This window comes from Trachemys scripta, chromosome 14 (genome assembly GCF_013100865.1).
Source record: "Trachemys scripta elegans isolate TJP31775 chromosome 14, CAS_Tse_1.0, whole genome shotgun sequence".
NCBI classification, from domain to species: domain Eukaryota; kingdom Metazoa; phylum Chordata; order Testudines; family Emydidae; genus Trachemys; species Trachemys scripta.
The window spans coordinates 34,788,859-34,801,346 of NC_048311.1; the positions used below are offsets into that span (position 1 = coordinate 34,788,859).

At 45.7% G+C, this 12,488-nt stretch overlaps 1 protein-coding gene across 1 annotated transcript; it reads right to left on the bottom strand.

Annotated features, from left to right (window-relative positions):
* Positions 1-3,737: 3,737 nt before the first annotated feature.
* On the bottom strand, positions 3,738-7,353 carry MYADML2 (myeloid associated differentiation marker like 2). Its single transcript, XM_034790539.1, has one exon. It carries the CDS (start codon positions 6,415-6,417, stop codon positions 5,512-5,514), a length of 906 nt encoding a protein of 301 aa, XP_034646430.1. The 5' UTR covers positions 6,418-7,353; the 3' UTR covers positions 3,738-5,511.
* Between the last annotated feature and the right edge of the window lie 5,135 nt (positions 7,354-12,488).

Here is a 12,488-nt window from a genome sequence, read left to right on the forward strand (position 1 = left end):
TTTCAGAGTAGCAGCCGTGTTAGTCTGTATCCGCAAAAAGAAGAACAGGAGTACTTGTGGCACCTTAGAGACTAACAAATTTATTAGAGCATAAGCTTTCGTGGACTACAGCATCCGAAGAAGTGGGCTGTAGTCCACGAAAGCTTATGCTCTAATAAATTTGTTAGTCTCTAAGGTGCCACAAGTACTCCTGTTCTTCTTTTTGCGGATACAGACTAACACGGCTGCTACTCTGAAACATCTCATTATCAGTACATGTGTGCTACAGAGGAACATTGTGATGATGTCTTCACATAGAAGGGTCCAACTTTTCATTGTGTTCTGCAAGAACTATACTCAAGACAATTGATTTGGAGTTGAAACCACTCCAGGAATCTACAAGGGCTCCAGTTGCTACTACGGTAGATGCATTGATGCCTAAATTTAACAACATAGACAATACAAAGTGCACCAAATTCTAAATGAAAGATATAGAATTCAGATTGTTGAAGAAATGTATCTGAATTTCCTGTTTTTGGTTTCTTTTGATTTTGAGCCATAAAGTTGCATTAAAATAGATTTTTTAAATATGTATGTCCATCCCTCTCAGTCCCAGCTCAAGGGGTTGCCCTGGTGCCTCAGTGGTGGGGAGAAACTAAGAACTGAACGAACATTGTCTTTGCTCCTTGAGACAGCATGGTGCTTAGGGTACAGGGCTGGAGTTCATTAAGAACTGAGACCTAATAAACAAGAGTATGGATTCTGTTCTTGTCTCTCCACATCAGAGCTGTGACCTTAATTGAGATAGAACTGATTTTGAAGTGGCCTTTTCCAGCTGTTGATTCCAAACATTCCATTTTATCTTCTTTTGTCTGATTCTGCCTTGGTATCCTGCTGCAGCAACAGTGTCTCCTTTGAAAGGAATGTGGCATATCTCAGGGATCAATGAGCCTTTCTTTCAATGGAGGAAGAGGATTTAAGGGGCATAGCGGGTGTGAGAAAGGAATTAACACAATCCTATTTGTATTTCCTTACTACTCTTCCTCCTTTCTGGAGTTACTTTCCTTTAGAGCAGTGGTTCCCAAACTTGTTCTGACGCTTGTGCAGGGAAAGCCCCTGGCGGGCCGGACCGGTTTGTTTACCTGCTGTGTCCCCAGGTTTGGCTGATCGCGGCTCCCAGTGGCCATGGTTCGCCGCTCCAGGCCAATGGGAGCTGTGGGAAGCAGCGGCCAGCACATCCCTCATTCCCTTTGGGGCATCTGCCATTGGCAACTGTCAGAGGACAGGACACTGGCTTGATGGACCTTTGGTCTGACCCATATGGTCATTCTTATGTTCTTTCTCTGTTTCCTTGGTAGAAAACTGTAGAGGGGAGCCAGCTGGAGACGCCAGCTGGTAGGAGCAGAAGCAGCCAAAGCTGGGACTTTTGGACATTGAGAGAACTTTCTACAGTTTTGACTAAACACGTGCTAAAAGTTTTCAGCCCAGCATTCCAACACACCACCTCAGAAACCCTATACAGAAAAATATGTTTAGCATCCAGATCCATATTCACCATCAATCACACTCCTTCTTAACATCTTATTTGCTCTTTTGATGGGCACAGCTGAGCAGACATTGTCACTGATCACTGCACAATACCTAGATTGTTCCTAGGACTTGACCTTATTTAGGCCCCAGCACTGTGTCTGAGTTGAAGTTGTATCTTTCTGTGTCTATACAAGATATTGAATTTCACCTGCCTTCCTGCTGCTCAGATACCATATTCTGCTGGACCCATCTGCAGTTCCTTACTCTCCTTAGGCCATATCTACACTGCAAATTTTTATCAGCATATCTATATCAATCAGGGGTGTGAAAACACACACTCCATAGCAGACATAGTGATCCCAGCAAAACCTGCAGTGTAGACACAGCTATGCTGACAGAAGAAAGCTTCTGTTAGCATAATTAATGTTGTTCAGAAAGGTGGTGTTACTGTGCTGACAGAAAAACTCCTTCTGTCACTATGTCTACACTAGGGGGCTCTGCCAATATACAGTAGCTATACTGGCAAAACATTTGTAGTGTAGACAAGACCTTAGTTTCCTATAATACACATTATTTTGTATCATTGGCAGATTTTTCCAAGTCCCAGGTAATTAGTTCAGAGTGGAGGGAAACTCCAGTCAGGCACAGGCGCGGACGCTGTGGGCGCTCCAGGGCTGGAGCACCCACAGAAAAAAAAAAAAAGTGGGTGCTCAGCATCCACTGGCAACCCCACAGATCAGCTCCTCCTCTCCCCCCCCCAGCACCTCCCACCCGCCGCTGATCAGCAGCATTCAGGAGGCTTGGGAGGAGGAGCAGGAGCAAGAAGAGATGAGGTGGGGATGGGAACGTGAGGGGGGGAGAACTGGAGTGAGGGCAGGTCCTGGGGTGGAGCAGGGGTTGAGTACCGCCCAGGAACTGGGGAAGTCGGTGCCTCTGCACTCAGCCCTCACTGCACACAGCACTTAGCGATGTCATCTCCAGCAATAAATAGTGCCTGCTTGCTGGACACCTGTCACTGGTGACCAACTCCCTGGGCTCCTGCCAGGCCTTTTATATCCACTGCAGATTCCTCAAAGACATGGTTCTTAAAGAGACAGTCCCTTTTTCCACTTGCACTTTTTACAAAGCAAGCCAATAATTCCTCTATGGAGAGTTTCACACCTTTCCCAGCATCTGGGCCAAGTCCATCCAATAAATAACAACAACAAAAAAATATTTACAATAATAAATAATAAAATAAAAATAAATACTTTCAGTAAAACCTAGACTAGATGGGGTATGGACAACTTTTTTTTTATTTGGTGGGTGATAGAGTTAAAAAAATATAATACCAATTGAATATTTCTTTGAATAGTTATGTACCATGACTACTTTTGTCGACTTTTAATTGAGATAAATGCACTTCCACATGCAATGTGCATACTCAAGACATTTGATTTGGAATTGAAACCACTCCAGGAATCTACAAGGGCTCCAGTTGCTACTAGATGCATTTATGCCTAAATTTAACAACATAGACAATACAAAGTGCACCAAATTCTAAATGAAAGGGATAGAATTCAGATTGTTGAATAAATGTATCTGAATTTCCTGGTTTTGGTTTCTTTTGATTTTGAGCCATAAAGTTGCATTCCATAAAACATCCCTAGTTATCTAGTACCACGCTACACAGTTTTGGTCCCTTTTTATTACTACTGTCCCATTGAGCTGGCTGGCTCCATGTAACTGGATGCCTTCCAATAGAGCCACTCACTCCCTTTTAGAGCTCCTGTCCAAGCTGTGAATCTGTGCAGGAGGAAAATCCCCTGGAAGGCTTTTGTCTGCTTCTCCCTAGTGTGGTGAAAACCCTCTTGGGAAACATCTTTCATGCATTTTCTTGTTTGACTGTGGGAGCAGCTCTGTCTTGGGCTTGATAAAGCTTGTCCCTTGGGTTCTAGCCAAAATGGTTGCTTCTAACCTGGAGAGAGAGAGAGCAGCAGAATCACCCAACATCTCCCACATAGTTTTTCTTTAGCTGCCCAAACTCCATGATCTATATTGAGATACTGTGAAATGGTTCCTTCCTTCCTTCCAGATTGCACCTTCTGCTGAGAGAGAACAGCTGGGATCTTTAGAGACCCTGGTGCAGAACATGGTGCTCAGTGGACTTAACTATTAGATTTTGTACTCCCATCCTGAATCATGTTAGCGCATACTTTATACATTAAAAAATAAACTATAGGCAGTGCTTTTCCCGGGGGGTAGGGGAAGGAATGTGTGGAAATCTGTTTTTTGGGGGGGTCTGTCTGGGGAAGATAAGGTGGGATTTTTTTGGGGGGGGAGAAATAGAAGAGGAGCGTCTGGTGGTGTATTTTTGATGGGAAAGGTGAAGTTGGAGAGGCTGTATCTGGGCGGGGGACGGTGGAAGTGTATGGAGCTGTGTGGGTGTGTGCATTGTAAGGTTACCATGTGGCTTTATTTCAAATTAAACACAGTTACTTTTGACAATGTGTCATTTTTATTTGTGGTTTCTAATCTGACCTCCTATTAGATTCACACACATTCTGTACAAGTATCTGAATAAAAACAAACTGCTTTGGTTTCTTGCTGGATTGGGAATTCCCTTGGATGAAGGAAGGCAGTTTCCATGGGAAGTAATCCTGAGCCATGCTATAGGAGACCAGAGAGGGTGTTTGCTGAAGAAGGATTAGGGAGGTGGCTGTGCAGCTGGCAGGTAAAGCAAAGGGCAGAGAGTTAGGGGTCCTGGAATTTAATCTGGTCTGAGAAAATTGGCTGGATCCATTAACGATTTAAGCATTTCCCCCTCTCCCCCATGAGGCTGATCATCTTATCTGTAACCTGCAGGGGCCTGGAGCAGTAGGGTGGGACCAGTCCCTTTCTGTCCCCATTCTTTTTCCCCACAGAACACACCTTTAATTTCCATCAGTTCACAGAAGCGTAGCGAGCGCCCTCCATACCCTCCGACCGGAGGGGGCCCCGCAAGGAAGGGGGCCCCTAAAAGTGGCAAAATAAATACCGCATTCCAGTTTCTGCATTGTAAGGGGCCCCGCCCGGACATATGTTCGGAGGGGGCCACCGTTCGGAGGGGGCCACGTTCTTTGTTGCTACGGCCCTGTCAGTATATAGGCCTATTAAGCAACTTTTACATGAGCACGGAGCTGCTGTATCTCCAGACCCTGCTTGAGTGAACAGTGAGGAGCTCAAACTAAAAGTGGTTATTTCGAGGCCTTGGATCCAGCACACACTCCATTTCTGGGTAGTAGAACAATGACTCAGCAACTTTCACTTCTGTAATGGCTCAGAGTATCCTTAACAAGAATATCCCTAACCTTTCCAACCTGGCACATACACAAGGCGATGCTTATTCCACAGTGTGTGTGGGCGAGTGAGGGGACTCCTAGTCTTCAAATCAGCGTAATTGCTGTAATGTTTTTCCCCCTCAGACCCATTTTGCTAGAACCTCCCATATTTACAAGCAATGAATTTCTCGCCATAACAGAAATAACATCAAATGTCTGGGATTTTGAAGGATCCTCATTCTGTTCTAGAGCTGGTGCGGTCTCTGAACTCCTCAATCTGCCCTGGATACAGTCACTTCTTGGTTAGAGTTCAGTGTTGGTGGCAGTCCCAAGACCTCACTGATCCCAGCTTAATATTTGGCCTGATAATCCAGTGGCATACGTAGCCACTCTTGCAGCAGATGCTCATGTTTGGTGGAGATGCAAGGATACTATCCAGTTTGCTATGCTATTCCTTTCCCCTATACAGAAGGGATGAAGCAAATGTTGATGGGTAAGAAAAGTTGTGGTCTTCTTTCCCGACTCATCTGCTGCCCACCCATTACAGATAGTTCATTTACTGGTCTAGTCTTAACCTTGAAGTGTGTTTAATTTATTGGTGTGTCTGGCTCAGCAGCTACTTTCTATGACCCCTGTCTCCAACTGATTCCCAACTCTGTTGTTGCTTGAGCCCTGATGGCTTTGCAGGGGCAGCATTGGGAATTTAAGGGTGTGAGACAAAGCGGATGCGTTGAGAGTATGCCAAGTCCACAATGTAAAGCACCAGGTTCACATAAGTAAATATAGCAATCACCAGTTGGCTGTCCCAGGGGCATTTGCCCTGGGAGCACTGGTAGGGGCGCCATGGGGACCCATACTTACTATCAAAGCAGAACACTGGCCAGATCACTGCTGCACTCACATACATGAGGATGGCCACGAATGTGTAAATGACCACGAAGCGCTCAAAGGGGCACCGCAGCATTGCTGTCCTTCCTGTGACATTGAAGGCCACTACCACCACTGTCACCACAAAGCAGAAGCTATAGACAGCCACACACCATTGTGTAGCCACATAATTGCTGTACTGACTGTCATTTACCAGTGCCCCAAAGATGATGCAGGCCACGAAGGCCTGGACAATTTTCAAGAGGCCAGATACTGTGGCCATGTAGCTGGTCACCTGTCCTGGCTTGGCTCTGGTTAGAAACACCTCCACAGCATACGCAATGAACAGGAGCCCTGCAAAGACACTGGCTGCTATGCGGAAATCTCTCACCTTGCAACTGATGGAATAACAGCCAAACTGGGCAAAATAGAGCGGGTAGATCACAGCCGCAGTGATGGACATGAGTGTGGCCAGCATGGCAAAGGCAGCTGTGAAATTTCCCCAGGAGATGCTCAGGCAGCTGTGGAGACGAGTGAACTCACAGGTTATTATAAAGATGGTGACAGCAAAACAGAAACACCAGACGAACATGCAGAAGGTGCCATAGGCTGCACTGAATCCCCCCTGATGGGCCACCAGGCTGAAAGTAGTACATCCAAACGCCATCTGCAGCAAACGGGCTACTCCCACCGGGGATGCCACTGCTGCTGTGTTCAGGTACGGCCCTCCTGAGCTCTCCATACTCTGATCAGAGCAGGTAACAAGGCAGTTGGAGACCGCAAAGCTTCCTTTCGGGTTAGCTCAATTCTCTATCCCTCTATCAGAATCTTCGCTGAGCGTGCATTTCTGGCAACCTCTCAGAATAGCTTCATTTTCTGTAGTAAGATTATTGACTGGTTCTGTTTTCAGGCTGCAGGTATCAGAGAGCTATGAAGATCAGTTAACCCAGCAGTACCAGGCAGGATCTGTGAAGATTGTCTCTTATTCTGTCTTTTCACGGTCTCTTCTTTCAGTCTCTAGCATGATCACTTTCTCCTTGGTGGTTGACATTTTATTCCGTTTTAGCTCTGCAGCTGTAGCTCTCTGCTTTAGTGCTGTAGGAACACAGCAGTATAAATAGTTGTCTATATTAATAGTCCTGGAATGGAATGAACTCTGTCTCCTGAAACTATGATGAGCTGGTGTTAGTTACACTCAAACTGTGGACTCCATCAGGGGTTCCTGATTAACAGCCTGCATTTCCTTTACCGCCTGTTTTGTCATTTAAACACTGACTGTCAGCATTCCCAGACCCTGCAGAGGTCTCAGATCCTCTTGGGGAGAGGGCTCAGATCCTACCACACCACAGAACCTGGAATTTGGTGTTGCAGATTCAATGGCACCAGATGGGTATATGGATCTGGTGGCATCACAGAAGCTGTAGGATGGAGGGGTATGGACCCAATGGCACAACAGAGACTGATTAATTTTGCTTCATTTGATATTGGGCAATAGAATAGTTTGGCAAAGGGCCAATGCTATTGTGGTGGGTTCCATGCTTTTCCTTGGTGTAGTGGGTCAGGGTGCTGCCCCTGCCCCTATTCTTGAGCTCCGCTAGTGCCCTGGAGGAGGAGAAAAGGGGAGCAGTGAAGGGACCCAGGTCCACCTCCTACTCCGGTCCCAGCCCCTTCAGCTTCGCAGGCTTCTTACCTCTTTCCCCTTGGGCAGGGTTTCTCTCAGTCCTCTGTGCTGGGGAAGTCCCTCTGCCTTGCTTGGGCAGGATCTCCCTGCCCCGGTACTCTGAACCTCTGGTCAACACCAGTCACCTCCAAACTACAGTCAGCTCTCCTTCCCTTCTCCTGGCTGACTGAAGTAGGTCTTAGGTCTCTGGTGGGGCCTTAATTGACTCCAGGTGCTCTAATTACCTGTAGTCCCCTCTCCTTAGTCCACAGGGAATAAGGCTCTGATCATCCTGGGGCTTATATACCTCCCATCAAGCAGTCTCCTTCTGCCTCACGGTAGTTAGTAGTAGTAGCAGGGTCCTGAGCGGCAGCCTCCTGGGGCTGAGATAAATGTTTCCATTACCATGATGATCTGATTCTGTTTTGGGCTTGGCTCCAGCAGCTCTCTGATCTCTGGAACGTTATATTCAGTGGCTCCTACTACCACATGCAGGTCTGTGACCCCTAGGATGAGGTTCATTGATCACTAGGATGCTGAACCACTGTGCCCTCTTGGCTTGGGATGAAAGTTTTCTGATCTGTGGAATTTCATGCCCAGTTCCTGTCTCACTGAAGTTTTGTTTCTGCCCTGGATGTAAGGGAGTGGAGGAATATCTACCACAGTGTTTCCTTTCTTAAAGTGAAACACGGTGGTAGATAAGCTGCATTTTTAGTCTTAGCCCAGAAAATCAGAAAGGGTTAACCCTACAGCAATATTGGGGTATTTGTCACTATAAGGTATTGCTGTTGCTCTGTCCTGGACACGAGTGTCAGCCTTTTGTATGGGAACACCTTTAGAAATGGGTTGGCTGCTTTCTCTATTGCTGTGTCCTGTCCTGCTCCTTCCTTTCTCTCTTACTTTAACAGTAAAGTGCAGGTTCCTAGAGCTTTGAGTGACAGGAAGGACTGCAGTTGGCAAAACGGGACTAACTTTTGTTCTCCGACCTTTGCAGACTCCCCTTGTCTTAGCTACTGACTAGGTGCTTGGAGTACCCACAGTAATTATGATAATATTCTTATTCTCCATTCTCAAAGGCTCAGAACTTTCCAAAAATGTTTTTCCCCAGGGTTGGTCTTTACTAGGGTTACCATATTTAAAAAATAAAAAAAGAGGACACTCCACGGGGCCCTGGCCCTGCCCCTTCCCCACCCTGGCCCCTTCCCCAAAGTCCCCGCCCTAACTCCACCCCCTCCCCTGAGCGCCCCACATTCCCCCTCCTCCCTCCCAGCCATGCGAAAAGGGCTGCCCGAGCGCTACCGGCTTCACGGTTTGCTGGGCAGCCCCCAGACCCTGCGCCCCCGGCCAGAGGCACAGCTGGAGCCCGGGAGGGGAAGCGCCCAGTGGGGGCACAGGGTCTGGAGGCTGCCTGGCAAACCGTGAAGCCGGTAGCGCGTGGGCTTTGGGCAGCCTCCATGCCTCCGGACCCTGCGCCCCCGGCCGGGAACTTCCCCTCCCGGGCTCCGGCGGCTGCTGTGCTCCCTGAACTCCTGGGCTCTGTAAGCGCCAAGCTTCCCGAGCGCTACCGGCTTCGGGCAGCCCAGAGGCAGAGCCCAGGAGTCAGGGAGCACAGCAGCCCCCGGCGCCCGGTCTAAGGTAACCCAGGGAGTATTTTTCTCAGACATGTTCAGCTTTTTGGAAATTCCCCCTGGACGGGGGTGTGATTACCAGAAAGCTGGACATGTTTGGGAAAAAACGGACGCATGGCAACCCTATCTTTACCCAAAGGTGGATTATATTTTAATTATTGAAAATGTTAATAATGGAAGAGAGAAAAAAATATACAAAAAATCCTTACCCAACTTTTTTAGACCCTGCCACAGCCAAAAAATGAATACCTGAAGAGTACCATGCACTAAATAGGTATGCACAACTAGGGTGTGTGTGTGTGTGTGTGTGGGGGGGTGTCCATGAACTTCAGAGGGACTCTGTTCACTTGCAAGAGTCCATCTCTGACTATGGTTCAGGGCTCTAGTCAGGAAAAATGCATGGATAGGTTGAAAGAACTTCCAAGCTGTCCTGGTGAAGCCTATGAACTCCCAAAGCAGAACTCTTGTAGAGCAGGAGTTCCCACATTTTATCATGACAACAGAGTGGCCGATGACCATCTCCCTTTCCTTTGGCAGTCAAATTACTCTCTGTGGCAACTATAGTAGTTGCTTACATGGAAAACAATTATCAGAAAAGTAGTTATTCTAGTTGCATCTTCTTTTAATGCAATTTAGTAGCTGGAAATAAGGATGGTCAGCATGTGGTGGCCAGTCATCTCTCCACAGACTACTAGCAAGTGCTCCATGGATCACAGTTTGGGAAGTGCTTATGTAGAGCATGAAGCTCGGAAGCTCCAGAAACTAAGCTCTGGATTTTTCCTTCTGCTTTTTCACCCCTTCCCTTCCTTAAAAATACCCTAGAACCTTTAGTTCATTTCATGTTAAAGCTGTACAGTTAACATCACAAAAAGTCAGGAAATGCAAAAGTGAAGATTCCACTGGTATGTAGCATTCAGCGACATGAACATTCTATTGAAACTTTAACTTTTGCATTTCCTGACTTTTCATGTTGTTAACTGTACAGCTTTATCACTGGATGAACTGAGTGTTTTTCAGATATAATGGCTAGTGTAGTATATTACTACCTGCATTGTGACATGTCCCATAAAACACATAGGCTGTGCTACAAGGCAAAGTTAATGTGACTATTGGAATAAGGCCCATGGCAGCACAAGTCACTTATTAGTCCCAGTAATACCTAAGAACAGGTCAGTCTCTATTCTTATATTGAAAAACTGTTTGAAGGGACTTTTTTACAAACAGCAATAATCACTAATACTCAGCATTTGTAGTGTGATTTGCAAACATGAACTCATTCATCTACTTATTAAAATAAAAGGCTCGGAACTATATTTCACCTGTTCAACTGGTCCCTAGATTTACTGTATAAAATAATACTCCAGAAAGAGAAGCCAGTGATAGAAGGTTCTGCCAGCAGAGGGCGATAGTATCAGTAATTGGACAAGTCAGGAACAAGAGGATAGATGCACTGGAAATAAACACACTTAAGAGCATTTGGGTTGAAAGTTGGAATTCACTGCCTTTGGTGGAGCCTTGGCCCTGCTCTGGATATTAATAAATTATCACAAATGACTGGTTTCCCTGCCTCACACAGATAAATCTGAGCCGTTTTGTGGTTGTTGCATTTAGAAGGTAGCAGATTACAGCAAATGGCAGCTATAGTGTTCTGAGGTGGCAGTCCCCAGCTTCTCCTACAGGACTCTGTCTCCTAAACTCTGGCAAATTAGCTATTTCAAACACTGCTGCACAGGACAGGACAGGACAGTCCTGCTTGGCTAATAGGCCCTGAAGGAAGATACAGAATCCCAGGCCAGTGTTCGTGAACTGCAAAAAGAAATTGTGCAGGTAAAACAAATGATGTGTGAGGCACATACACATGACTGTGTGTCAGATTACACTATGTGATATCTAGTACCTTTATAAGGTGGTTCACAGATAGAACCAGATAGAAAACATTACAAATCTAAAGAAAACCCTACCAGCCACAGAGAAAACATTGTTTTTTGTTTAAGCAATAGATGAAATGCTGCACACAGGAGCAGAAGCCCTGACTTCTTGGAATGCAGCCTAAACTACTATCAGATAAAGTCATATAGAAAGGTGAGAGATGCTGAGATTGTCTCTTACTAGATGTCTGTGCAGAGCCAATTCTGATTGGGCCCTTTTTACTTTAGGCACTATTGCAGTATATATAAATAATAATAATGAATTATTTTCCTTGAGGGGCTCCCTAATTCCTCTCTCTCCTATGAAGATTCCCCTGAGTCCTTTCTCTGGACTCCAAACTTGTGTCCTATAATTCAGATTTTTTTATACCATTGATCACAACATTCTTTAAATTTCACTAGAGCAGATTGTCATTCTTACTGGCTGTTCATTTTCTGGTTTTTGTTCTTTGCAGCCCATTGGATTATGCTTTGTTTGATTTGACTCATGGGTGATAGGTCTCCAGGTTCCATCTATGGGGTGAAGCCCAACACTGGAGTTATGCCCATTGAGTGGTTACTCAAGTTTTGTATGGCATGAGTTCAGAGAAAGCACTCTATTCCATCTCTTCTTGTTTTCAAGAGTTCTTGGTGTTATTCATTGGATGGGGCGGCTTCTGAAGCCAATTCTATAAATTTATTTTGATTCCAGACATGTATGTTGTGTGTCATTGTTATTCTGTGAGTATCACATTTCTTACATTATAAAGATTTTGTGTCTCCCTGCATAGAATTTTTCAAAACTGTTCAGATCACCTCGTGTTTTATTTGTTACACTTATATTTCTAATTACATTGTCTGTATTTCTGGCTCCAGCTGTCTCTCTGAGCTGGAATTTAGTGTAAGTAGAGTGGGGACAGAGACTACTCTCCTTTTGAAGATCAGGGGACATCTGTGTGTCACAGGAGGGACAGCTTAGGGCCAGGAGAAGCAAAGGTGACTTTGAACCACATTTTCATTGCCTGGACTTGGGTTGGTTGGGAGCAAGTGCAGCCCCCACAGCTATTCAAATTTATGGGAGCCCTATGCAGTCTGCACTGAAGCCCAGAATCTTTGTAGCACTCAGCACCCTGGAGCCTCCCTTTCCAGGACATCTCTCCATACACATTATGCTATGGGATCAGCATAGGGTGGCTGGATGCTGCTCTTGTGCCAGAGAAATTCTTCCCCAGCCTGTTGCGATTTCTTTAAATCCCTTCTGTGCTATCAGAGCAGCATATAGGGGACCAGAATTGGCCCTTGAGCTTATACATTTCTCATTGTCTAAGTCAAACTGGTAGACATGGCTGTTTTCTAACAGGAGTAGGAGTAGACAGGCTATTTTACCTCTGAATTTGGCACTAGTGTGACCACTGCTGGAATACAGTGTCCAGTTCTGGTGTCTATTGTTCAAGGAGGATGTTGGTAAATTGGAGAGGTTCAGAGAAGAGCCACAAGAATGATTAAAGGATTAGAAAACATGCCTTATAGCAGTAGACTCAAGGACTGCAATTGGAGTTATCTTAACAGAGAGAGACTTAAGGGATGACTTGATTACAGTCTATAAATACCAATATTT

Coding starts and splice junctions, on each gene's coding strand:
- MYADML2 (XM_034790539.1), bottom strand. CDS start 6,417: ATGGAGAGCTCAGGAGGGCCGTACCTGAACACAGCAGCAGTGGCATCC.